This window comes from Equus quagga, chromosome 14 (assembly GCF_021613505.1).
Source record: "Equus quagga isolate Etosha38 chromosome 14, UCLA_HA_Equagga_1.0, whole genome shotgun sequence".
NCBI classification, from domain to species: Eukaryota; Metazoa; Chordata; class Mammalia; order Perissodactyla; family Equidae; genus Equus; species Equus quagga.
In genome coordinates, this window is record NC_060280.1 from 85,382,778 (window position 1) to 85,410,641 (window position 27,864).

At 40.0% G+C, this 27,864-nt stretch overlaps 1 protein-coding gene and 1 long non-coding RNA gene across 4 annotated transcripts in view; one reads left to right on the forward strand and one right to left on the reverse strand.

Annotated features, from left to right (window-relative positions):
• Nucleotides 1-997: 997 nt before the first annotated feature.
• The window catches only part of LOC124252365 (zinc finger protein 709-like), a 42,246-nt gene continuing 15,379 nt past the window's right edge, over nt 998-27,864 (reverse strand). Inside the window, exons 2-4 of the mRNA XM_046685755.1 lie at nt 5,508-5,634; nt 5,261-5,321; nt 998-4,633 (exon numbers count right to left, since the gene is read on the reverse strand). Of these exons, the coding sequence (XP_046541711.1) occupies nt 3,061-4,633; nt 5,261-5,321; nt 5,508-5,634 (1,761 nt within the window). The 3' untranslated portion in view covers nt 998-3,060. The remainder of the gene's footprint in view (nt 4,634-5,260; nt 5,322-5,507; nt 5,635-27,864) is intronic.
• LOC124252366 (uncharacterized) lies at nt 6,973-27,592 on the forward strand. 3 transcript variants are annotated; one of them, XR_006891949.1, is made up of 5 exons: nt 6,973-7,134; nt 22,294-22,446; nt 24,628-24,793; nt 25,820-25,987; nt 26,071-27,592. It is a non-coding gene; the product is annotated as an uncharacterized LOC124252366 (long non-coding RNA). The 3 variants fall into 3 exon arrangements; XR_006891948.1 differs by having other exon boundaries at nt 25,820-27,592; XR_006891950.1 differs by lacking the exon at nt 22,294-22,446 and having other exon boundaries at nt 25,820-27,592.

Sequence of the window (27,864 nt, forward strand, 5' to 3'; positions counted from 1 at the left end):
CTGAAACACTAGCATCAAGAGCACAGTCTCTGAGAAAGAAAGGCTTGATTGGCACAGTGGTCCTGTGTCTCTCCCTTGCCAGGTGTGTTTTGTTTCACAATTTACCTAAAGTGAAAGACCTCAGTTGAGTCACAAAGATATTAAAAATATCATGTGTATAGTAAGAAGTGAATTTATATAATCTAACTGAGATACTTTATGGTAAACAGTGTCTAAATACACTGTGGGAAATATATCAGTGATTTGATAATAAGTAGGAAAGGCAAAATCTGTTCCAGAGGACCAGGAGCTGGCCTGCATTCACTGCAAGTTCAAGTCTTATCCTGCTGAAGAGACAAACGTCACACCTCCTTCATCAAACATACACAGTTACCAAGACGAAACTAACGGTATCTTGTAACCACCCCAGTAAAACTGGTAAAAGATAAAATTCTAAACCATAAAAATGAGTAATATTTCCTTTTTCTTACTAAAATGACTAACTGGGACTTCTTAAAAATTAATTTTAGTTCCATTACATTGTTTTTGCCTTGCAGAAAACAATGATTATGTTTACCAAAAATAAAATGTTTACCAAGGATAGAATTAAGTTTACCTCCTCACAGCTTCAATACAGAAAGTGACCTGCTTCCTTGAATAGCAGTCAAATCCACAAACACAGGCCAAAATCTTGTAAGAAGACCTTCTGAGCACCATGTTACTGTTATTCCTCATAGTCCTCTGTGGTCTGTCGTCATTCTTACTAGAATTTGTTACACCCCTCTCACTACAGGTGCAATCCTGCAGGTCACTGACAAGAGGGCACTGAAAACACCATGATTTTAAGTTTTGGGTGAAGAATGAATGAGAAATTAGTTTCATGACAAAAATTGTACATATAAAAGAATAAAAAATAAAGTTAGCCTGAGGAAAAAATAACTGAATTTGAATACACATGATAAAACTGACTCATAATGCATAATGATTAAGTAAAGAAAATTGCAATGTATATCAGGAAACCCATAATAAATATGGACTTTAATATCTTCTCTCAGGAAATGAAAACCATGATAATAGTTATTAACATACGATGGCTTAGAAAATAGTTGATAAAATGTATCGTTGAAACAACTACAGAAGTGTTCATTTCAGAAGGAAATGCATATAATTTTAATGACACACAATCATACATTTTTGAAAACATATTGAGGGAATATGTTCAGATACAAGTAACAGGAAACACACAATCTTCCTGACACGAGAAAGGTGACTGTTCTCATGGAAGAACTGGGTCAAGGCAGCCACTGCACAATGCAGGAGAGAAATGGACTCCCATATCCTTCTTTTTATGCCCTATTGTAGACGTCATGGTGAATCAGGAAAATGTGTTCACTAGCACTATTAACAGCATAAGGTCTCTCCTATACACATTAAACCTTATTCAGCTATCATCTAGAGAAGCGGGGACTCAGAGAACACTCTCAACCACAAAGGTCTGAATTAGTTTCCTGGTGAACACAAGAGGCCTTACAGAAAAATCCAAACTCTAATGAATCTTTGACGTGAAACTTGTAAAAACATGAGTGGAAAATACACGTGTAAGAAAATGGAAATCAAATAGGTGTTGGTGGTTTTCAAGATACTCAAAGAATCCAGAAAATGGGCTGGAAAGTGGTTTCCTTGAAGCTCCTACATAACTGTCTCCCTCCCTGTGTCGTGGCTCCCAAATCTGCCTAAGGCCTTGTGTGCTTCTGCCTTCCAAATCTCATGCAAGTGAGGCCATTGGGGAATTCCAACACGGCACCATAAAGGGGATGGATTCTTAAACATCTGGTTCTTAATATTACCCTCACTGACATAATGCAATATAGGGGTGATGTGTCCAGCTCTAGAATTTGTTGCCCTATCACAGGCCTCTACTTATTTCAAGGTCTGTTCACCAAATCAGTCACCAGTCAGAAGGAAGGACAAAGAACAAAGACCCAAATATGAAAGTAACAATTCATTGAAACTACTTTGATAAACTTGCCATACATAAAAATTTATTCCAACTGTTTAATAGTATAAAAAGTAAAAATAGGCTCCTATACCCACCACCCCCAAAAGGAGCTTTCTCTAAGAAAGGAACATATACAATGGGTTAGGCACATCCAGGAACTGCAACACAAGGCCAGTAAAAAAAAAAAATCCCAAGAAACACAAACTGTCATTTTTCAGTGATGTCTTAACACAGAACAATTAAAACATGATAAAAAAATTAGAGAAAATATTGACTGATTTAAGAAAAAAGCACTACCTAGTAATCTTATGTACTCTTTTTTTTTTTTGGTGAGGAAGATTGGCCCTGAGATGACATCTGCTGTGAATCTTCCTCTTTTTGCTTGAGGAAGACGGTCCCTGAGCTAACATCTGTGCCCATCTTCCTCTATTTGTATATGGGATGCATTGACATGGATGGCTCAATGTAGGTCCATGCCTGGCATCTGAACCTGTGAACCCTGGGCATGAACCTAACCACTACACCACTGGGCCGGCCCCTAATCTTCTGTACTATTGTTGATGACTTGTAGAATTACCTCACTTCAATGTTCATTTCTGAAAGTAATTAACATAAATCCACAATACAATGTTGCACTTTAAGAAAGAGGCTTGGTAAACAATATATTTACAACTTTTATGCAAATCTTTCATGTTGAAAACTTCCTGGAGCATTATACATAAGTTAATTTCTGCCAACTGTTCTCATATTACTTACATTTATATTCTTTTTGGTGGAATTTTCACGTATAGTGACGTAGGCCAACTGAAGTCTTTCTCATGCTGTTTACTTTCAAGAGGTTTTTGTCAAGTGAGTCCTTTTATACATTCAGAGAACTGGGATGACAAAAGACTTTCTCACATTCATTACATTTATATGGTTTTTCCTCTAGTGTGCATTCTCTCATATCCTCCAAAGTTTTCATGAGAAATAAAGTCGTTCCCACTTTTCTGTCAATCACAGTGTTTCTCTCCAATATGAAACTCTTTCGTGTCTTTGCCGAGAACTGAGAAAACTAAATGCTTTACTACATCTTTTTACATTCATATGGTTTCTGTCCAATGATTTCTTTTATGTATTTGGAAATTTTGATGAGAACTGAAGGCTTTCCCACATTCTTTACATCCATAGGGTTTCTCACCAGTGTGACTTCTTTCATGTCTTCGGAGGAATCTGGGATAAATGAATGCTTTCTCACATTCCTTACATTTATAAGGTCTATTTCCAGTGTGAAACATCATATGTGATCGAAGGCTTGAAGAATCTATAAAGGCTTTCCCACATTCCTTACAACCGTAGGGTTTATCTCCAGTATGAGTTCTTTCATGTCTTCGAAGACAACTGGAAGTAGTGAAGGCTTTACTACATTTTTTACATTCATAGGGTTTCTCTCCAGTATGAGTTCTTTCATGTTTTCGAAGAGAACTGGTATAACTGAATGCTTTACTGCATTCTTTACATTCATAGGGTTTCTCTCCAGTGTGAATCCTTTCATGTCTTTGAAGTGAACTGGGAGAAATGAATGCTTTCTGACATTCCTTACATTTATAAGGTCCATCTCCAGTGTGAAAGATCATGTGTGATCGCAGGCTTGAGGGAACTACAAAGGCTTTCCCACATTCCTTACATTCATAGGGTTTCTCTCCAGTATGAGTTCTTTCATGTATTTGAAGAGAACTGGGACAAGTAAATGCTTTATTGCATTTTTTACATTCATAGAATTTCTGTCTATTGTGATTTCTTTCATGTATTTTGAAAACTTGAAGAGAAATAAAAGCCTTACCACATTCCTTACATACATAGGGTGTCCCTCCTGTGTGAGTCCTTTTGTGTTTTTTTAAGTTAGTGTACAAACTGAAGGCTTTCCCACATTCTTTACATTCATAGGGTTTCTCGCCAGTGTGACTCCTTTCATGTATTCGAAATGAACTGGGATAAATGAATACTTTCTCACATTCCTTACATTTATAAGGTCCGTCTCCAGTGTGAGTGACCATGTGTACTCGAAGGTTTGTGAGAGCAATAAAGGCTTTCCCACATTCCTTACATTGATAGGGTTTTTCTAAAGTGTGACGTCTCTCATGTATTCGAAGAGTGCTGGAATGACTGAATGCTTTATGACAATTTTTACATTCATAGGGTTTTTCTCCACTGTGACTCCTTTCGTGTACTCGAAATGCACTGGAAGAAATGAAGGCTTTCCCACATTCCTTACATTCATAGGGTTTCTCTCCAGTATGAATTCTTTCATGTATTCGAAGAGAACTGGAGAAAGTGAAGGCTTTACTACATTTTTTACATTGATAAGGTTTCTCACCAGTGTGAGTTCTTCCATGCATTTGAAGAAAACTAGAAAAAGTGAAGGCTTTCCCACTTTCCTTACATTTATATGGCTTCTCTCCATATTTTTGATACTCATATGATTTGTGTCCAGTGTGATGTCTAACATGCCTATTAAGGGATGAATGATGCATGAAGACTTTTCCACATGCACTACATTCATGTGGTTTAGCTCCAGTGGTTTTCTCAATCAGATTGAGATTTGGAATAAGGCTGAAGTTTTCTCCACATTGACTACCCTCTTCACTTTCACAGAGTCTCAATTCCATATGACTTCTGTAAAAAGTGAGAAGCACATTGTTAATGATTTTTTTTTTTTTTTTTTGAGGAAGAGTAACCCTGAGCTAACATCTGCCACAAATCCTCCTCCTTCTGCTGAGGAAGATTGGCCCTGAGCTAACATCTGTGCTCATCCTCCTCTACTTTATACGTGGGACACCTGCCACAGGATGGCTTGACAAGTGGTACTCAAGTCTGCACCTGGTGAACCCCAGGCCACTGAAGCCAAATGTGCAAACTTAATCACTGTCCCACCAGGCTGGCCCCATTAATGATTTCTTTACTAATGATTTTATATTTGTTATATTTATTGTGATTTATAGGAAAAGTTTAGATTTTATGCTTTGTCAGAATTCTGTGAAATTGAATATATTGAGTGCTCTGCAAGAGGACTGCACCCCTGCTATTATCCAGTGATATTCACGTATAGGGTTTGTTATTACTGTTTCCGAGTGAGCTATTTCACAAACGCTGATCCTGTACATCACATTTCAGAAAGTATATTTGGTGAAACTTTTCTCATAGCTAAATTTGGCTCATGGGTCGTCTTGTTTCTTTTTAAAGTTTCATAACCTACCAGGATTCTCATGTGAGAGACCACTTACTCTTGTGAGTGTGACTCACCTTTGTTTTCTCCCCTGGTTTTTGTGCTGATCTTCAATATCATGATCTTCCCATGTTTTTCCTGAAATGCAGACCCAGAAAGTTGATATAGAAAAGTTTTTAGATTCTAAGACCATGATAAGCTATGACCATATCTGGTTTATTTACCAACACCCCCCTTTCCACATTCTACATCTTAGAACAATGTTGATGGGCAAGATAGACATGTTCTCTAATTGATGCAGTGAAGGAATGTCCTCATTCTTACCTACTGAGGCCAGGATCCTGAAAGTTTCCCACATCACATCTCTGTAGAGTTTCTTCTGTGAAGGATCCAGTAAAGCCCACTCCTCTGAGGTGAAGCTCACAGCAACGTCCTCAATGACCACTGAGTCCTGAAACACCACAAACGTTTGTATAATAGGATGCATAAGACTGACAGCACTGGACATCCATTCTCCCTTTGTAGGAAGGTTGTGTATGACTGCATCATCTCCAAACATTTATTCTATGATGTGATCATCAAAACTCACTGTTTTTCTGTACACACTTCCTCATCAATTTAACAGCATGATGAACATGGAAATTATTTACACATTTTTACTGTGATCACCTTTCATCATATTTCTCTGTTATGGCAGGTTCAAGAACATTTTGGGAAATGACAAATGCCATACAATGAAGCAAATATTATCATTATCAGACAGAACAAAAAAGGCAGAACACAATATCCATAAAGCCTAGGACAACCCTCTTTAACAGAAGGTCTAAAATACACATAATGGGAATACCTGAAGGAAAAGAAAGAGAAAGAAACAGAAAAAACAAGTGAAGTAATAATCATCAATATATCCTAAAACTATTGATAGCCAGCAAACTGCACATCCAGGAAGCTCAGGGAACACTAAACATGATAAACTACAAAAGTGCACACTCAAGTACATCATATCCAAACTAGAGAAAAATCAAACATAGAGAATATATTGGGAAATGCCAGAGAAGAAACACACCTTAGGTATAAGGAAACAAAGATTTGAATTAAATTGGACTTCTTTTCAAAAACCATGCAACAAGAGCAGAGTAGAGTGACATTTTAATGTGCTGAAAATTAAAAAAACCCACTTTCCTGGAATTCTCTGTCAAGCAAAATTATCCTTCAAAAATAATGAAGAAATGAGGACTTTCTGAGACAAAAATTGAGGAAATTTGTCATGAGTCACTTACTTTGAATGAATTGTTCAACAATTTATCAGAAAAGTAAATGATAAAGGTAGAAGATTAGAATAGAAAAAATGAAAGTAAAATATATTTTATATTTTTCCAATTAATATAACAGATGACATTTTTAAAATAATAACAGCAACAATGTGTTTGGTAATGAGAAGCTTATGGACCAGAGAAATAAATGACAGCAATGTGACAAGGCACAGGGAGCAGAATTGGGAACAGTGTGTTATGAAGTGTTCGCAGACAGTGACATGTTATAGTGTTATGTGACAGAAAAGGTGGGTTAGGTGTAAATGTGTACTGAAAACTCAAGGGCAATCAACTAAAAGAATTTTTCAAAAAATGTGTAATTGATATGCTAGGAGAGGAAAAAAGGAATCAAGTAAAATGCTCAATTTCAGCAGAGAAGGTAGAAAAAATGTGGAAGACAAAAAAAAGTGAGAAAGATGGTGGCAAAGTCAGACTCTGAACTCACCTCCTCCCACAGACACAACGAATTTACACTGCTCTTGGAACAATTACCCCTCAGAGAGAACTGCAAACTGGAAAAAAGAATCCAACAAGGGACAGTGCAGACTGAGGTGGAAGAGGCAGAAATTCCTTTCTGGAGAGAAAAAGAGCCAACTTGTAGCCATGATGCTTCACAGCTGGCCGGGAGCAACCTTAAGGTATGAAGCCTTCCCTGGAGGGTGAGGGACCTCAGCAGGGGAGTGTTACCACAATAACAGCTTTTGGACTTGGCACAACTGAGACAAGTGTCGTAATACCTGGCTTTTCTGGCTATGAAGTATGATGGAGAATAACCCCAGAAAAGCTATCAGACATAAGGGGGAAAAAAGCCTGCTCTTGAAAGGCCCACACACGAGTTCACCCATCACCAGAAAGAAAGGTGTAGAGTCCTTTGGTAAAAAGAGACTCATGTGATAGACTCTGGATGCATCTTGGTGAGAGGTGAGACCTCTCTAGGGACTGAGACACTGGTAGGAGCCATTGTTGTGACCTAATATAGGCATGCTGACACAGACGCTGGCAGATGCCACTGGAGTCCTTCCCCTGGCCTGTTAGCCCAGGGTCTGCCCTACCCACTAGAGCACCAATTTAATCCAGCTTAGCTAGGACAGGCAACCCACACTAGGGACTGCCCCACCCAAGAGCAAGCCCTTGGGCAACTTGTGGGCCCACATAGGTGGGGTGTCTGGAACCTTTGCAATTAGGTGTGTGGGTCTGCCTCTGTGGGGCAGGGCATGTGCGATGGGTGGGCCTGCATTGGTAGACTGTGTGGGGCCTCTGCACTGGGGTGACTGGGTCCACTACAGTGGGTCAGGGCATGTGCATGAGGCAGGACTGTGTTGATGGGGTGTGTCACCCCGTAGGTGGTGGGGCCTGTCAGCTGCAGGAGACTTGTGCTTCTGACACAGCCACATAGGAGATCGGCCCCACCTTCAAAAGTCTGAAACAATTGAGTGCTCCCATGTCTGGGGCTGGCCCCATTCAGCTGCAACCCTAAGAGAGCTGACACCAGCCTTGCAGCCCAGAGGCCTACAGCAATTGTAAGACCGTGAGCCTAGCAATCAGCCACTCTAGGGGCTTACACACTTAAGAGGAAAACTGCAACAGGAGTGTGCTATTAGACCTTGTAGCCAACTGTACTGGGGCTCCCCATGCCCAATAAAGTGCCTGAAATGACCAAGGCAGCCACACACAACTGAGCATTACAACAAGCTGGCCAGCAGGACAGCCTAGCCTCCCTGGGCACTTACAGCAAGAGCAACCATCCCATGACACAAGGACATACATAGCCCACATAGGGGACACTCCTGGAACATTTGGAACTGGTGACAAGAGGGAAGCAAACTACTGGACTGCATAAGGCATCTCTTACATAAGGCCACCTCTTCAAGATCGGGAGACATGGCTGACCCACCAACTACAAAGATATAAGCACAGAGAAAGAGGCAAAATGAAGAGACAAAGGAATACCTTCCAAATAAAGGAACAGGACAAAACCCCAGAGAAAGAACTCAACAAAACAGAAGTAAACAATCTGCATAACAAACAGTTCAAACTAAGAGTTATAAGGATGTTCACTGATCTTGGGAGAAGAATGGATGAATTCAGTGAGAACGTCAACAAAGAATTGGAAATTATAAAAAAAGAAAAAATCAGAAATGAAGAATACAATACTAGAAATGAAAAATTCACCAGAGGGACTCAATAGCAGAGTAGATGTTACAGAAGAACAGATCACTGAGCTGGACAAAAGACTAGAGGAAATCACCCAAGGTGAACAGATAAAAGAATTAAAAAGAACAAGGACAGTCTAAGGGAACTCTGGGAAAACATCAAGTGCACTAACATCCATTGTATAGGTGTCCCAGAAGGAGAAGAGAGAGAGAAAGGGGCAGAGAATCTATTTGAAGAAATAATAGCTGTCAATTTTCCTAACCTAAGGAAGGAAACAGACATCCAGGTACAGGAAGCACAGAGAGCACCAAACAAGATAAAACAAAGAGGCCTACACCAAGACACATTATAACTAAAATGTCAACAATTAAAGATAAAAGGAGAATCCTAAAAGCTGTAAGAGAAAGGCAGCAAGTTATATACAAAGGAAACCCTGTTCCTGGCTCTTAATACCAGCTCTGATATCAGTTCCCTTACAGTGAACCCAGTGTATATGGGGTTAAAACTAAAAGCACACATTCCAAGTCCCCTACTTCTTTAGTTACACTCACATGTAAATGTGTCTTTAACCTCTGACTCCCTGAGCTTTACAACCAAATAGAAGTTACAAATTGTTAAAGCCCACGTGGCCTCAAGTTGGGCTGCCACTAAAGTTGTGGCTGATACAGATCCTTGAAGTTCTTTTACAGAGAAACTAGTGCCCAGAGAATATCAAGAAACTGAAGCTTCCCAGAGCTTCCTGGCACCACAATCCACCATCTGCCACAGAGACAAACAGCCAAGGACACCCCTGTGTGAATTCTCTTATCTTGCCCTGCAAATGAGCTCACAAGGCCAAATGCAGAGTGGTGGGAAAACGCCAGCCAAGGCTACATGCCCACCTCCTCTACCTAAAACCCCAAATAAAAACCCCTACCCATTTCTTAACAGGGAGCTAGCAATTCTTGAGGCACTAGGTGCTGCTTTGCTCCCCCTGCCTGGCAAAGTAAAGCTGTCTTTCCTTTTCACTCAAGACTCTGTTCTTGTTATTGGGATTGACATTGGGTTCAGAGACCAAACTTTCAGTAACAACCCCATGAGGCTATCAGCAGACATCTCAGCAGAAACCCTACAGGCCGGAAGGGAGTGGCATGATATATTTAAAGTGCTGAAAAAAAAAAAAACCTACAGCTAAGAATACTCTACCTGGCAAGGTTATCATTCAGAATGGAAGGAGAGATAAAAGAGTTTCCCAGACAAGCAAAAACTAAAGGAGTTTAGCACCAAGAAACTAACTTTACAAGAAATGCTAAAGGGACGTATTTAAGTGGAAAAAAGACCACAAATTGGAAAAAGAAAATTATGGGAAAAAAACTAATAAAATCACTGGTGAAGGCAAATACACAAAGGTAGCAGATCAACCACCTAGGGAGCTAACATGAAAGTCAAAATACAAAAGTACTAAAGCTGTCTATTTCCACAATAAGAGGGTAATGGATACACATGCACAAAAAAAGAGGTTAGATATGATATCAACAACATAAAATGTGGGAGGAGGGGAGTAAAAGAGTAGAGCTTTTAGCAAAAGGTCAAACTAAAGAGACCATCAACTTAACATAGATTGCTATATACATAGATTATTACATATGAACCTCATGGTAATCACAAAATTAAGAGAAAGGAATCCAAACATAATACTAAACAAGCCATCAAACCACAAGGGAAGAGAGCAAGAGAAGAAGAAAGGAACACAGGAGAACTACTAAAACACCCAGAAAAAAAGTAACAAAATGGCAATAAGTACATACTTATTAGCTACTGTAAAAGTCAATGGACTAAGTGCTCCAATCAAAAGGCACAGGGTTGCTGATTGGATAAAAAAACAAGAGCCATATATATGCTGCATACAAGAGACACGCTTCAGACCTAAAGACACAAACTTAACTGAAGGGATGGACAAAGATACTCCATGCAAATGGCAATGAAACGAAAGCTGGGGTAGCAATACTTATTTCAGAAAAAATACACTTTGAAACAAAAACTGTAACAAGAGACAAAGCAGGACGCTACATAATGATAAAGGGAACAATCCAACAAGAGGATATAATACTTGTAAATATCTATGCAGCCAATATAGGAGCACCTAAATATATAAAACAATTATTGACAGACATAAAAGGAGAAATAGCAACACAACAACAGCAGGGGACTTTTAATGCTTCACTTACACCAATGGATAGATCAAATTGAAAATCAGTAAGGAAACACTGGCCTTAAATGACACATTAGACCAGCTGGTCTTAGTAGATATACACAAAATATTCCATCCAAAAACCACAGAACACACGTTCTTTTCAAATGCACAGAGAACATTGTCCAGGACAGATGACATATTATGCCATAAAACAAGTCTCAATAAATTTAAGAAGACTGAAATAATAGCATCTTTTCTGAACGCAAAGGTATGAAAGCAGAAATCAAGTACAGGAAGAAAATTAGCCACAATTATGTGGAGATTAAACAAAATACTACTGAACAACGACTGGGTCAACAAAGAAATAAAAGGAGAAATAAAAAAAAAAACACCTGGAGACAAATGAAAATACGACATACCAAAATTTATGGGACGCAGCAAATGTGGTTCTAAGAGGAAAGTTTATAGCAATAAAGGCCTACCTCAGCAAACAAGAAAAATCTCAAATAGTCTAACAGTGCACCTAAAGGAACTGAAAAAAGAAGAAAGCCCAAAATCAGTAGAAGGAAAGAAATAATAAAAATCAGAGCAGAAATAAATGAAATAGAAACTAAAAACACCATAGAAAAAGATCAGTGAAACCAAGAGCTGGTTCTTTGAAAAGATAAACAAAATTGACAAGCATTTAGCTAGACTCACCAATAAAAAGGAAGGCTGAAATAAATAAAATCAGAAATGAAAGGAGAAATTACAACAGATACCTCAGAAATACAAAAGACTATAAGAGAATACTATGAAAAGCTGTATGCCAACAAACTGGATAATCTAGAGGAAAGGGATAAATTCTTAGAATCATACAACCTTCCAAAATGGAATCAAGAAGAAACAGAGAATTTGAATAGACCAATCACCAGTAAGGAGATCGAAACAGTACTCAAAACCCTCCCCAAAAATAAAAGTCCAGGACCAGACAGCTTCCCTGGTGAATTCTACCAAACATTCAAAGAAAACTTAACACCTATCTTTCTCACACACTTCCCAAAAATTGAAGAGGACGGGAAGCTTCATAACTCATTCTATGAAGCCAACATTACCCTGATACCAAAACCAGACAAGGACCACACACAAAGAAAGAAAATTACAGGCCAATATCACTGATGAAAATCGATGTAAAAATCCTCAACAAAGTACTAGTAAATCAAATACAATGATACATTTAAAAGGTCATACACCATGATCAAGTGGGATTTATTCCAGGGATGGTTCAACATCCACAAATCAATGTGATACACCACATTAATAAAATGAAGTATAAAAATCACATGATCATCTCAATAGATGCAGAGAAAGCATTTGACAAGATACAGCATCCATTTATGATAAAAACCCTGAATAAAATGGGTATAGAAGGAAGGTACCTCAACATAATAAAGGCCATGTATGACAAACCCACAGCTAATGTCATCCTTTTTTTTCTTTTTTTTTTTGGAGGAAGATTAGCCCTGAGCTAAGATCTGCTGCCAATCCTCCTCTTTTTGCTGAGGAAGACTGGCCCTGAGCTAACATCCGTGCCCATCTTCCTCTACTTTATATGTGGTACACCTACCACAGCATGGCTTGCCAAGCAGTGCCATGTCCACACCCAGGATCTGAATGGGTGAACCCTGGGCTGCCTAAGCGGAATGCGGGCACTTAACCGCTGTGCCTCCAGGCCGGCCCCTAATGTCATTCTCAGTGGAGAAAAACTGAAAGCTATTCCTCTAAGAACAGGAACCAGACAAGGATGCCCATTTTCACCATTCTTATTTATCATAGTATTGAAAGCCCTACCCAGAGCAATCAGGCAAGAAAAAGAAAAAAAAAAAAAAAAGGGATCTAAATCAGAAAGGAAGAAGTGAAGCTGTCACTATTTATAGATGACATGGTTTTATATATAGAAAACCCTAAAGAATCCACCAAAAAACTTTTAGAAATAATGAATATGGTAAAGTTGCAGGATACAAAATCAACATATAAAAATCAGTTGCATTTCTTACACTACCAATGAAGTAGCAGAAAGAGAAATTAAGAATACAATCCCATCTTACAATTCCAACAAAAAGAATAAAATACCTACACACAAACTTAACCAAAGAGGTGAAGGATCTGTACACTGAAAACTATGAAACGTTGTTGAAAGAAATTGAAGAAGATGCAAAGAAATGGAAAGATATTCCATGCTCTTGGATTGGAAGAATTAACATAGTTAAAAGGTCCATACTTCCTAAAGCAATCTACAGATTCAAGGCAATCCCTATCAAAGTTCCAATGACATTTTTCACAGAAATAGTGCAAAGGATCCTAAAATTTATACGGAACAACAAAAGACCCAGAATAGCCAAAGGAATCCTGAGAAAAAAGAACAAAGCTAGAGGTATCACACTCCTTGACTTCAAAATATATAACAAAGCTATAGTAATCAAAACAGCATGGTACTGACACAGACACACAGATCAATGGAACAGAATCAAGAGCCCAGAAATAAACTGACACATCTATGGGCAGCTAATTTTTGACAAGGGAGCCAAGAACATACAATGGAGAAAGGAAAATCTCTTCAATAAATGGTGTTGGGAAAACTGGACAGCCACATGCAAAAGAATGAAAGTAGACCATTATCTCACACCATACACAAAAATTAAGTCAAAGTGGATTAAAGACTTGAATCAAAGACATGAAACTTCTAGAAGAAAACATAGGCAGTATGCTCTTCAACATTGGTCTTAGCATATTTTCAAGTCCCATGTCTGTCTGGGTAAGGGAGACAACAGAAAAAAATAAACAAATGGGACTACAACAAACTAAAAAGCTTCTGCAGAGCAAAGGAAACCATCAATAAAAGAAAAAGACAACCTAACAATTGGGAGAAGATATTTGCAAGCCATATATCTGGTAAGGAGTTAATATAAAAAACATATAAAGAACTCATATATCTCAACAAAAAAACTGCCAACCCAATTAAAAAATGGGCAAAAGACCTGAACAGACATTTACCTAAAGAAGATATACAGATGGCCAACAGGCACATGAAAAGATGTTCAACATCACTAATTATCAGGGAAATGCAAATCACCTCATGCATGCCAGAATGGCTATAATTAACAAGACAGGAAATAACAAGTTTCGAGAGGATGTGGAGAGAAGGGAACCCTCATACACAGCTGTTGGAAGTGCAAACTCGTGTAGCCATTATGGAAAACAGTATGGAGATTCCTCAAAAGATTAAGAGTAGAAATACCATATGACCCAGCTATCCCACTACTGGTTATTTATCCAAACAACATGAAAATATGAATGCATAAAGATATATACAACCTTATGTTTGTTGCAGCATTATTCACAATAGCCAAGAATTGCAAGCAACCTAGATGCCCATCAAGGGATGAATGCATAAAGATGTGGTCTGTATACACAATGGAGTACTGCTCAGCCATAAGAAATGATGAAATCTGGCTCTTTGTGACAACATGGATGGACCTTAAGGGTATAATGCTAAGCAAAATAAATCAAAGGGAGAAAGTGAAATACCACATGATCTCACACATAAACAGAAGATAAAAACCACAACAATCTCATAGAGACACAGATTGGATTGGTGGTGACCAGAGGCAAAGGGGGGAGAGAGGAAGGCAAAAGGGGTGATCAGGCATATGTGTATGGTGATGGATTTTAATTAGTCTTTGGGTGGATAACAGGATATAATCTACAAAGAAATCAAAATATAACAACGTACACTTGAAATTTATATAATATTATAAACCAATGTTACCACAATAAAAAAATAGATAAAAATTTTTAAAAATCAACCAGAGGAAGCTATAAAAAACAGTAAAAGTAGTGGTAAATATTAATCCCAATAACCACTTAAATCCAAAATGGTCTCAATATATTTGAAAGGTATAGTGATAGCAGATTTTTAAAAAACAAACAGTTATATACTGTCGACAAGAAACTCACTTTCAGTATAAAGACACAGAAGGATGAAGGGTACAGGGATGGAGAAAAACAGACCATGCCAACACTAATCAAAAGAAAGTTGTCATCCATATATAAATTATAGACAATGCAGATTCCAAACCAAGGAAATATCAGAGATAAAGAGGGGCATTGCATACTGATAAAGGTGTCTATTCTCCAAAAAGTTAGAGCCATCTTTGACGTGTATGTGTGTAACAACAGAGGGGCAAAATACATAAGGCAAGAACTGATAGAATGCATGGAAAAAGAGATGAGTCTTGTATAATAGTTCTATATTTCAACACCCCTTTACCAAGAAATATAAATCCCAGTAGGCAGGAAATCAAGGACAGAGGTGAACTGAACAGCACTGTGGAACAACTGGATTTCATTGTAATCTATGGAATACTTCATGCAACAGCAGCAGGATACACATTCTTCTCAAGTTCATGGGGAACACTGACCAAGACAATCCACATTCTGGGACATAAAGCACACCTTAGCAAATCTGAAGGAATAGAAATCATACAAAATATGCTTTCACACCACACAGGCATTCCTCTAGAAGTCAGTAACAGCAAGATAGTTGGAAAATCCCCAACCATGTGGAGATTAAACAACACACCTCTAAATAATACATAGTATCAAAGAAGTCTCGAGAAATGAAAAAATATTTTGAACTAAATAAAATGAAAATGCAACATACCAAAGGTTCTTGGATGCAGCAAAAGCAGTGCCCAGAGGGAAATGTATGTCATTGAAAGAATATACTGGAAACACCAAAGATCTCTAAGCATCTACCTTAGTAAATAATAAAAAGAATAGCAAATTAAACCAAAAGTAAGCACAATAAAAGGAAAAATAAAAATTAGAAATCAATGCCACTGGGAAATCAATGGAGAAAATTAAAACAAAAAAGAAACGTGGTTCTTTGAGAAGCCTAATAAAATTTATAAACTTTAATGAAGATAAAGAGGGAAGACAGAAATTACTAATATCAGAAAGGAAAGAACGGTGAAATGAAAATAAAAAAGGATTTGATAAAACCCAACATCCGTTTATGTTAACAAACTGGTAATAGAGGGGAACTTTCACTTCTGGAGATGGAACATCTTTATGAATTCTGCAGCTAAATTCATAGCATTTGTTCCATATAGCATGATTGCACCTGTGAAACCTCTGAAAGAACTCACAATAACCAAGAACTCCTAGAATTAATACCAATGTATAGCAAGGTTGAAGGATATGTGAGTCAACTGCCTTCCTTATAGACCATCACAAATAGAGTCAACTGATCTTTGACAAAGAAGGAATTCAAATGAAAAAGAAAGTCTTTGAAACAAATATCGTGGAAGTATGGATATCCACATGCAAACACACACACAGAAAATGAACGTAGACACAGGCCTTACACCTTTCAGAAAAATTAAGTCAAAACACATCAGTGATCTAAATGTAAAATACCAAAGGAATAAACTCCTAGAAGATAACATAGGAGAAAATTCAGATCACCTTGCGTTTGGAGATGAATTTTTAGATACAAAACCAAAAAGAAACAAACACAAATTTTACATTATTAAAATGAAAAACTCCTCCTTTTACATTATTAAAATGAAAAACTCCTGCTCTGAGAAAGACAGTGTTAAGAGAATAAAAACACAATTAAAGTAAGAGAAAATCTTTGTAAAACATTTATCAGATAAATGACTGGTCATCTGAAATATCCAGAGAACTCTTAAAACTCAAGTCAGAAGACAAAAAACCCAAGTAAAAAATGGGCAAAAGATCTGAACAGACAGCTCACTGAAGAAGATACACAGATGGGAAATAAGCAATATGAAAACCTACTTCTCATCAAATGTCATTGGGAAATTGCAAATAAAACAAGCTATCATTCAACACTTATTAAATGGGTAAAACTCAAAACACTCAGAACACCAAATATCGGTGAAAACGCAAACTATAGGTAATCCTCATTCATTGCTGGTGGAAATGGAATTTGGTATGCCTACAATGGAAGACAGGAATTTTTTTAAAAAACAAAATACGCTGTTACTACATAGAGTAAGATCCAGCAATAAGACTCCTTGGTATTTTTCCAAATGAATTGAAACCTTATGTTAACAGAAAACCTACACATGAATGTTTGTAGGTACTGTATTCACAATTGGCAAGAGTTAGAGGTGGTTTTTTTTTTTTTTTTTTTTGAGGAAGATTAGCCCTGAGCTAACATCCACCACCAATCCTCTTCTTTTTGCTGAGGAAGATTGTCCCTGATCTAGCATCTGTGCCCTTTTCCTCTATTTTATATGTGGGACACCTGCCACAGTGTGGCTTGCTAAGTGGTGCGTAGGTCCAGGCCCAGGATCTGAACTGGCGAACCCCAGACTGCTGAAGCAGAACGTGCCAACTTAACCGCTGTGCCACTGGGCCAGCCCCAAGAGTTAGAGTTTTAAGCAAGCTGTCCTTCAAGACTCCAACAGACAAAAACAATCAGTGGTGCATCGACACAATGAAATACTGTTCAGTGATAAACAGAAATGAGGTATCAAGCCACGAAAACACATGGAGGATCCTTAAAAGTATGTTCCTAAGTAAAGAAGCCAATGTGACAAGGCTATGCAGTGTACGATTCCAAGTACATAACATTCTAGAAAAGACAAAAGCATGAGTTACTAGAAAGATCTTTGGTTGTGAAGGATTTGGGGAGTGGGGGAGGGATGAGTCGATAGGTGGAGAACAGGGGAGTTTCAGGGAAGTGAAACTACACTCCATGATACAGAAATGATGGGTCCATGTCATTACACATTCGCCAAAACCCATACAGTGTGTAACACACAGAGTCAATGCTAATGTGCACTGTGCACTGTAATGCGTCAATATGGGTCAGAAACTGTAATAAATGGACTATAGTAATACAAAATGAGAAACATAGTGCAAAGTGTATGGATGCAGAGAGAAAGGTTATGTGGGAACTGTATAAATTCTGATCAATAAAGCCTGAAGTCTTTCCAAAGAAGATGAAGACAGACTCAGTACAATTTGCTGGTGATGACTGAAACAGGACATCTGTCATGCAACTGATCTCAATAAGCCAGTATGGTGCTCTACAAGCTGAGACCCCTAAGGGAGGGGAAACTTCCATCGAATGCCTGTTGGAGAGCACGGCACTGTATCGTCTAAGTGCCATGGTCACTATCAGTAGTGTCAGAACTCCAAGGTGGATGATGAGTGTCCTGGTGAGTCCTTGTATTGTAGACCTAGTAACATACAGACAAGTGTTACCTTGATTTCTGTTTTGAGTATCTCTGAGTCAAGAGATTCTCAGAGTTCTTTTACCACAAAGGGGCATCTCAGACAATAATTCAAGAGTTTGTGAACATATGCAGAAGAGGCCAACTTTGGGCCAGTAGGAAGATGACTGCCTTAAGTTTGCTTTGCTGTGGTGACACCTGGGTTTGGTTCTTCATCAGGGATGTCCCAGTTAAGGGATGAAGGGCAGCAGCTCTCCACTGAGCTCCATCATGTACAAATATGTATTGTCCTTAAAGTCCATGCACTCCTCAGTGCCGTGCATTCTAAGAAACTGCACAGGGAACCAAGGTGTCTGGGAGAGGGGTGGCCTCCAGCACCACAGCATTTCAATAAACTGAAGAAGGGCCATCCCCTCCTGCAGGTGGCATACGCTGCCTGGCCACGGTTAGCCTCCATCATATCACAAGTAGGTGTCACTAACTGGGCTCAGCCAGCAAGGTGCTGTCTCTAAGGCCAAAGGCATAATAGGTGCCTTGGTAGAGGGTCACATGCTCAGTGCTGTGAGAGCCTCTATTTCAAGAGATCTCAGTACCTGGTGACAACAGCAGCTCTAATGGCATATAGCGTGGGACATGGGGCAGTTTTGATATAGACCCTAATATCAGTTTCCCCACATTCAACCCAGCATATATGGGGTTAAAACCAAAACACTCATTCTCTGCTTACTCCCTGGCTTCCTGGCTCCAGAATCCACTATCCTCTGTGGACACAGACACCGTCAAGGACAAGCACCTGGATTCACTGTCTCCTCCCAGCAAGGAGATAGAGGCTGGTGGGAAAGCTGATGACCAGCAAGGTCACGGGCTCCCTCCTCTCTGCAAGCCTCTCAAAGCCAAAGACAGGCTGGTGGGAAAGCTCCCACCAGCAAGGCCATATGCTCCCCCTCCCCTACCTAAGACCCCAAAGAAAAACCCTTCCTTTTAGCTTTTTGGGAAGTTTGGGATTTCAGTGTTAGCTGCCCTCTCTCCTTGCTCAGCGCTGTGCAAAAATAAAATTCCTACTTTCTTCCACCACACCCAGTGTCAGATAGTGGCTTGCTGCGCAACGGGTGAGCGAACTCACTTCAGGTTCTGTAACAGTTTCTTCATCAGGAGCCTATGGACAACTTAAGGCCCTCCTCCAGAGAACCTCACACCACTGCCATCAGGGTCAGAGGCCTCCTCCACAACTGGTTGCTTAATGGAGTTTGAGGAACCCAGGCTTAAGTCAGGTTTGACCTAATCCCTTTGCTGTGACAAACTCAGACTGTGGTGTTCTCCACTCTAACCCAGAGGGTCAGGATCTTTGTTGTAATAGATGCAGGGGTGGCACCAACAGAGTTACTTAGGGGTCCTGGTGAGCCCTCTGGAATCTTGCCATCTACTGGCTGCCATTCCCCGTGTCTTCTTTCTCTCTGAAATAACTGCTCTTTAAAGAGTGACCATCTGATGGGCTCACTTCATTTATAGGGTATAATCACCCATGTAACCTCAGACCTCCACTAATGTTGCGGCAACCGCAGCCTCAGTCTCATCTTCACTCTAATGACAGAGAGTTTCCACCCAAGATAAAGGACTCAGGACCACAGGAAGAACGGCCTCATTTTCATCCTCCTGCTCCCAAAGGAACTGAAACTGCCAACTTGGAGTCCTCTGTAGTTAGAAACCAGTTTGCTGGGTCAACAGTGCAACACAGGGCAGCACAGTGCCCAGGAGGAGCTGCCCAGCAAGCAGCAGCCCACAGTGCAGGAGCCTCCAGGCTTTCTCATCAGCCCGTCCAGGGAAGAAGGCCCAGGGGAAAGGGAAGGTGAGGCTTAAGTTGTCAGCAGTCAAACAGCAAATATGTGGACCCTGGCCACTCATTACAAGAAGAGACAGGGGGAAGAAAAGAGGCATTCACACTGGCTGGGTTTTACAGAAAGAAACACTAACAGGCTGATGAAGCAGTGAGCAACACTGGCCATGTGAGGAAGGTTGGAGTCAGGCAGAGGAGCGGGGCAGGACGAGCAGGCGGGGAGTCACCTTAAGGGAGTTTCCTCTCAGGAATTTTTTAAACTTTCCCATGCATTATTTATTTAAAATGAGAGAAATTTGTAGACACCACATTTTCCAATGCTTGACCATTATCTTTAATTAACTTCAGTTTTTAAAATTAATTTAATTTTAACATTTCTACAAAGGAAACCACTCCAAGATTCAATCCTTTAAACACTAAAGGGTATACAATTGTAAAACATAAAAAAATTACAAACCCCTCTCTAACTAAAAGGACAAGGGCTATTATGGTTGGTCCCTCCACTATCTTTCACACTGGGGAGATTTTCAGGAAGGAGTAGCACAATATTATACATTTGGGGTTTGCAATAAAGCCCTGCAATAAAGTCGGAATTCCAAAGATTTACACAAGCTTTGACTGTTTCCTCATATCATTGAAAATAGAAATTCAAGTGCTTTCTCCTCACATCCATTAAAATACAAATTCATTTGCCTTAGGAATAGCATAGCCTTTCAAATGTCAAAGCTCTCTAGGCACAGGGACACTCAAAACTGACCTAAAAATGGAAAAAGCACCTGAGAACTTAAATACACCCATCTCACATCACGAGGTTCTCTTGCCTAAATGAAACAAGAATTCTATTTGGCTCCACAATGTTCTTGTCTTACTCACATTCTATCTCACAGTCACCTTACAGTTTAAAGCCCAAGTGCTAATGGAGACTAGAATCAAAGGGCTGCAACCTTCAATAGATAAAGGAGTCCATGGAGAGAAACACGAATATTCCACTCAGCCCAGAGAAGCAGCCTGCTTGCCTACAGTTCAGAAGGAAAACCCACATTCAGAAAGTGACCATATTCCCAAATTTAGGGTGTAAACACTGTTGGTTGAGATGTCACCCCTAGCGTGGCTTTGGCCTTGTGAAGAAGGGTGGGGACCCCTGAGCAGCCACAGGAATGCACTCTGGGAACCCCACACACCATCCCTCTCCTGTGAGCATGGAGGCACTGCCTCCCCCAAGCTCCCATCCTCACAAGTGAGGAAACTCTCAGCTGAATTCAGTTTAAGCTTCTGACCCACATGAACTCCAAATTCATGAACCTTTGTCCACAGAACACCTGATCTTCACAGACTTCTCAACGTGTACAGATTACACTCAGTGCACCTACAGTGTGGGTGCAAAACTCAAACATAACGTTAAAATGTCCAGCCCTAAGGAACCACAACCACAGCCTCAGAAAGGGCAATACTCCCCACCCCATGAGCACGTGCACCCCCAGCTTTCCAGGGCTCTGCAGCTCCTCTCAGGATAAAGGCTCCTTCCATGGGGGTGTGAGCAGTAGGACAGCTGCAGGGGGAGGCTCCCCAGGAAGGACAACTGGGCCTTCAAGGCCTTCCATCTGCAGGCCCAAGGGGGCCTTAGCTTAAACTCACTGCCCTCAGGCCTCTACACCCACCGGAGATGCTTTCCAACATCATTGTTATTTTAAATAACATAAATCTATTGTTTGAAGAATCCAGCAATATCACTTAAACTCAGCCTTTCCATGGAAAATAGGGAAGAAAATTATAAGGCACTTTAATGAGCTCAATTAGACAATCCCAAATATCTATTCCTTTCAGAAAAAATGGTCAGTTAATTATTATTTCCATGGCAAGTAATCACACTTGAACACTGTGGTCTGCATGTCTGAGTTCTGGAATTTCTTTTTTTTTTTAAAGATTTTATTTTTTTCCTTTTTCTCCCCAAAGCCCCCTGGTACATAGTTGCATATTCTTCGTTGTGGGTCCTTCTAGTTGTGGCATGTGGGGTGCTGCCTCAGTGTGGTTTGATGAGCAGTGCCATGTCCAGGCCCAGGATTCGAACCAACGAAACACTGGGCCACCTGCAGTGGAGTGCGCGAACTTAACCACTCGGCCATGGGGCCAGCCCCTGGAATTTCATTTAATAACATCCAGAAGTAAAGAACAGGCCTCAGAAACTTACTACACACGTTCAGGGCAAGAAAGAGTAAAGCAAAAATTCTTAATAAGTGGAATGTAACACAGGAATATTTTTTTTCTTCTGAAATTCACCCCTTTGTTGCCTGTTTGTAACTATTTCATACTGTCTTCCAAGCTCTGTTGATTAAATATATTCACCTTTATTGAAAAATGGAGACTTAAATGCATAAATCTTTTCTAGGTCACCAACCTAGGGAGGGGCGGTGCTGACAGCACAGCTCACCCAGGAAAGTTTCTGAAGAGGGACCTCCACCCAAAGGACTTCCCATAGGATGTCTGTGCCCAGAAATATCCTGGGGGAGACGCACAAGGGTTTCGTGCAAGATAGTTCCAGGTGGTTATTCTCTGCTTTCCTCTCGTGTAAAATATCCACAGACAAATATGATCTTTAAAAAAGAGGCATCCATGGCTCTGGGGAATCATGATACACAGCTAAAATATGGGGTCAGTTTGATTCACCATGGAGGACGAGCAGTTGATAATGATGCTGTGAACTGGAGAGGGGCAGTTGGGTTTGGGAACATGAGGAGGGATCTGAAAAGTAAGAGACTTATTGGCAGTCCTAGGAGAAGCTAGACTAGGGGGACAGGGTTGTAGATTTGAGACCCAAACATCTGGAAAACTCAGGGAAAATGGGTGCCCCCTGGGGAGGAGGGAGGCACTGGGGACCCCACAGACCAGAGCTCCTCCCAAGCAGGAAGCTCAGAGACTGAGTCACAGTTCTCCCTGATGACCCTCCCCGTGGTCACTGCACAATCTGGGGAGACACAAGGCTGTGGGCACAGAGTCGCCAGAGAGGCTCTGGGGCCAAAGTCACTGTGTGCAGTGATGGACAGGATGCCTGCGGTCCTGGCTGCCAGACCAGCCCCAACACTGAGAACTGGAGGGGACTGAGGTCCAAGCAGTGCCACTGGTGGACTCGGGTCCACAGACTCTGGAGATGACCACGGGGAGGCCGGGTCCCGCTATGGCCAGTTCCAACCAGCCCCTCCTCCCTGTCTCCTCACCCCGGGGCCGCACACTCACCATTTCTAGGTCTCCTGGGTCCCCTGAGTCCTTCCTATGAAACCCACAACCAGTGCAGGTCTCAGCGTGACAAAGGCTGCAGCAGAGCCCCCAGGGCCCATTTAGGGCAGGTGACTGACAAGCCTCAGAGAGACCTCAAGTGTTTCTGGGTAATCTAAACTTGGTTGTTAAGAACAAGCAAATTAAATAGATGAAGGTAAGATAAAAAGCTTAAAGGTCAACTTTTTCTTTAGTCTCCCCAAGTCTTTCTGGTAACCTGTAACCTTAAAGTTAAATGATGAGTTAAGTTAAACTGACTGAATATCCAGATCATTTGCAAATAAGATGCAATACTGAAACATGAACTATCCACTTTTTGCTTCCATCTAGAGAGGAATTAAAGATGTTTCAGTCTATTAGTAAACATGTTGTGTCATGCTGAAAAATTTAGTATGAGGAAGCACCTGTTTCTAGAAATCATAAAAAGCATTTATAATATGCCAATTCACTGAATGCTAATGTAAAAGATAGTTTATAATCGCTCACTTCTTAGCTTTCACTAGAAATTAAAATTTTCTAAGGGTTAAAAACTCTAATATATGTAAATAAAACCACTAAAAATAATAAGGAAAAGGAATTTTATTGTGTGGCCAGGGCTGGCTCAGATTGGAATAAATTTAATTAAGTAAACAAGTTTTAATATCAAAAGGAAGCTGGTGCAAAATTAGCATTTGGTTTTCTCTCTGTTTAAAGGACAAAGTTTTCTTGAACTATTGGTCTGCTCTTGATAATCAGAGATTATAAAAGGTTTGTTTCTTTAGCTTTTTAAGTAAACTGCCTAGAAAAAATAAAACAAAGATCTTGCAGTCTCTCAAAATAATCATCTTTGTTCCATGTTGTCTTCATCAGGTCTTTGATTACTTAACCTCAATGCACTCGATATTAAAAGAACTAAAGTTTACTCACAATGATGTAAATTTCTGTATTTGCCTTTAAAATCTTTTATTGTCACTTTGATCAAATAGATAATTAAGTGTTGATTCATAATATCTGTGATCCTATTTAGCAAGTATCTAAAACTTTTTGGTATTTTTGACAAACTTCCCCAAAATCCAGTTCTAAGTGAAGTCTTTTTGAGTTTGAACTAACTCTGGGCTTTTCCAGAGGGCCCTAGAACATCTCAAAGGATTTGTTCTCTCTCCTTATAAAAAGGGAGAAGTTAAAAAACTAATTAGTTGTATTTGATATGTTAAATCATTGTCATTGGGAAGCATTGTCAAACAAGAAGTAATACTAAGCTTACTTTATATTGTGTTCATATAGGTATGTGTTCTAAGTGTTCCAGAAATTGTGTGAAATTCCTGGAAATCTGATATGCCCTGGTATAATGTCATCAGTCAAAATTCTAGTTATGTTACAAAAATAACCAATTTTCCTGGTCAATTCCATTATAAGGAACTCTCACCAGATCTTTAATCAAGGGCATTTTTAAATCTTTTGTCATTCACAGAGAATTATTGTATTACTCTGATGCTTTTACAAAAGTGCCCCTGGAAAAGTGCTTCATCTTCAAGGAGAGTCAAGAAAAGGACTTTTTTTTTTTTTTTTTTTTTTTTTTTACAAGTGGATATACAAGCACTGTTGAAGGCTTACCAAACAAAAATAAAATTCAAAAGGTAATATAAGCATGACATTCCTAAATAGGTCATCTCTGCTATTATAACATCTTCAAATAAGATATTGTACTTTGTCACCCTTTCTAAATGGTCTGTTTGACAGGTAGTGAAAATAGTGGTAAATTTTAGATATGAATTTTTCTAGTCTAATATACTAGAGTGAGATATTTATTATTCAATAAGCATGGAATGAATTTTGTGAGTATGAAATTAACCAGAAAGTGGAAGAGTCATTGTAGACTAGTATTAGCAAAATAGGCATAGACTGATTGACACGAATCCAGAAGCCTCCAGGATTGATTTGGTCAATTTGGCTGGATGCCCTTAAAGGGACTAGTTAAGATTGAGAAAGTGTTTTTTGTTGTTGTTGTTGTTTTTTAACGTCCCTTTTTAAATTTTTTTTATTAAGGTTATGAAAGTTAACATCCTTGTGAAATTACAGTTGTACATCATTATTAATCATGTTGTAGGTACACGACTTCACCCCTAGTGCCCTCCCCCCCACCCCCCTTTTCCCTGGCAACCACCAATCAGTTCTCTTTGTCCATATGTTAACTACCACCTATGAGTGGAGTCATACAGAGTTCGTCTTTCTCTGTCTGGCTTATTTCACTCAACATAATACCCTCAAGGTCTATCCATGTTGTTGTGAATGGGATGACTTTGTCCTTTTTTATGGCTGAGTAGTATTCCATTATATATATATATACCACATCTTCTTTATCCAATCATCAGTTGCTGGGCACTTTGGTTGGTTCCATGACTTGGCTATTGTGAACAATGCTGCGATGAACATAGGTGTGCATGGAACTTTTGGAATTGCTGATTTCAGGTTCTTAGGATAGATACCCAGTAGTGGGATGGCTGGGTCATAAGGTATTTCTATTCTTAACTTTTTGAGGAATCTCCATAAAAGTCCTTTCTTGTTAAGAAAAGGACTTTTTGACAAGTACAAATTTCTGATAACTTTAAGATCATAAAAATGAACTTGTAAGAACAAAGACTGCTCTTAAATCTCTTTGGAAGAAACTACACCAGGTCCTCCTCACCACCCAGATGACAGCCACACTTCAGGGGCTTGAACCTTGGACACACCCCTCCCAGCTGAAGACGCTCCTCCTGACATCTGGTTCTGTGCAGACGCTGGGGACCTCCACATCAGACTGACAAGGGAGAGAAGTAGCTGACATGGAGGTAGACGGCTTCCTCCCCAGATGCCAGATCAACACTTTCTACTTTAGCTAAACCTAAACTCTTCTTTCCTTTCTGTCCCTTAGTCTGGCACTGACCTGGAAGGATAATGCCATCATCTGGATCCCCCCAGCTATTGCTAAGAAGGGTAACCTCTGAAAATTAGACCGACTTTTTATTCCCAAGCTAGGAGAAAATCTAACTGACGCCTGGCTTGAATGGGCAAATGCAACAATCCCTGTGAGTGAATCCATGAACAAGGCCACCTTAGCGGGAGTGGTCTGTGCCCTTACAGGATTGATCCTTGTCTGTAGTGGTGATCCTTCTCCTTGGGTCTGTGAATGCCTGGGTGGCTGGTGCATAGCTGGGCAGGGCCTCTTAGGTTATCTAACTGACCCCTAACTTTTCACAAACGAGACATTTCACTGGTTGACTCCCCTGTATTTACATCATTGAGTTAGAAGAGATGTACCAGGAGGCACTCAAGCCTCGGGATTCACCTCCTTTGACAGGGCCATACTGCCCTGGTTAGGAGGAAAGGTAAATGAGAATATGATCAGAAAACCTCTGCTTAGCTCTTGAAGATTTTGCAAAACCCATTGCTAAGACAAGAGCAGCCCATTAAAGATCCTTAGCCTCTCTGGCCAAAGTTGTCCTTGGCACCAGGACAGCCCTTGATTCTCTTTCAGCTGAGCAAGGAGCTGTCTGTGCTGTGGCCACCACCTGCTGTTCCTGAATGAACACTCCTGGGGAAGGTGAAACTCAATTCACTGAGCAAGCCACTTGGCTTTTATTAAAAGGGGACTCCTTTAATGGTGTCTTTCTTTGACTAATTTTATTGTGATTTGTTTGGGTCTTGGGAACCAGGGCTCCAAAGTGCAGCCCAGATATTGAGAAGTGTCCTGCTTATGTAATCATAACAAACTCCCTGGTGCATTTTATTCTCTTAAAAGCTTTAAATGCAGGTTCGAAGCTGCTAACCACCAAGCAAGTGGTCTCCCTAAGACTGGAACCTCAGAAAAGGAGTGGAGAGATGACCAACTTAAAGACTGTGAACCTGAAGCCTTGATCTGTGAACATCACAGGAGTTAAGGAAAAGAGTCACGACCTCTGGATGCCACCCAAAGGAACAATGAAACCTGAGAGAATTTCACAGCGGTGGCTGAGAGTGGTGCTAACGCCTTAAATGTTGATCACATCTCAGTTAAGCTGAGGGTCTGATCAAAAAGGGGAAAATTGTGAAAAAGATAAAAACAGACCTCAAGTGGAGTCACTTTTGCCAAGCCCATGTCACCAAACCAGGGCTAAATACCTACCCTAACTGCAGCTTCAACCTCCTCCAGGGATGGAGTCTAACCGGTCAGGGTAGGACTGTCTAGTCAGCACCAATGAGGCAATCTGCCACATGGGCCCCTCCATCCCCCAAAGAAGATGAGGGCATCCACCTAATAGGACCCTTGTGTCCCCAAAGGGAGGTAACCTTGCCTAAAATGATCTTTTTTTCTGTTATGACTTCCTTGTCCTGCCTTTAAAGCCTTTCCTTTTCTGTACCCTCTGGAGCTCCTCTCTACTTGCCAGATGGATGCTGCCCATTGAGGAATTGCTCAATAAAGCCAATTAGATCTTTACAACTTACTCGGTTGAATTTTTGCTATTCGACACAAAGAAACTATAGTTCCTACACATTTTTTTTATCATGAATTGTTTACTGTAAATATCAAGTTTCAAAAACTCAGCCGGAGATTTAAAACCGCCTGAAGGCCGCTCCTAGCACGTCTTCTAACATTGACATCTAGAATGCCCAACCATCTGGATAACAATGTAATTAATGTCTTGTAAGTCTTTTCAGCATTTATGTCAAAAGAAGCAATCATGGTACA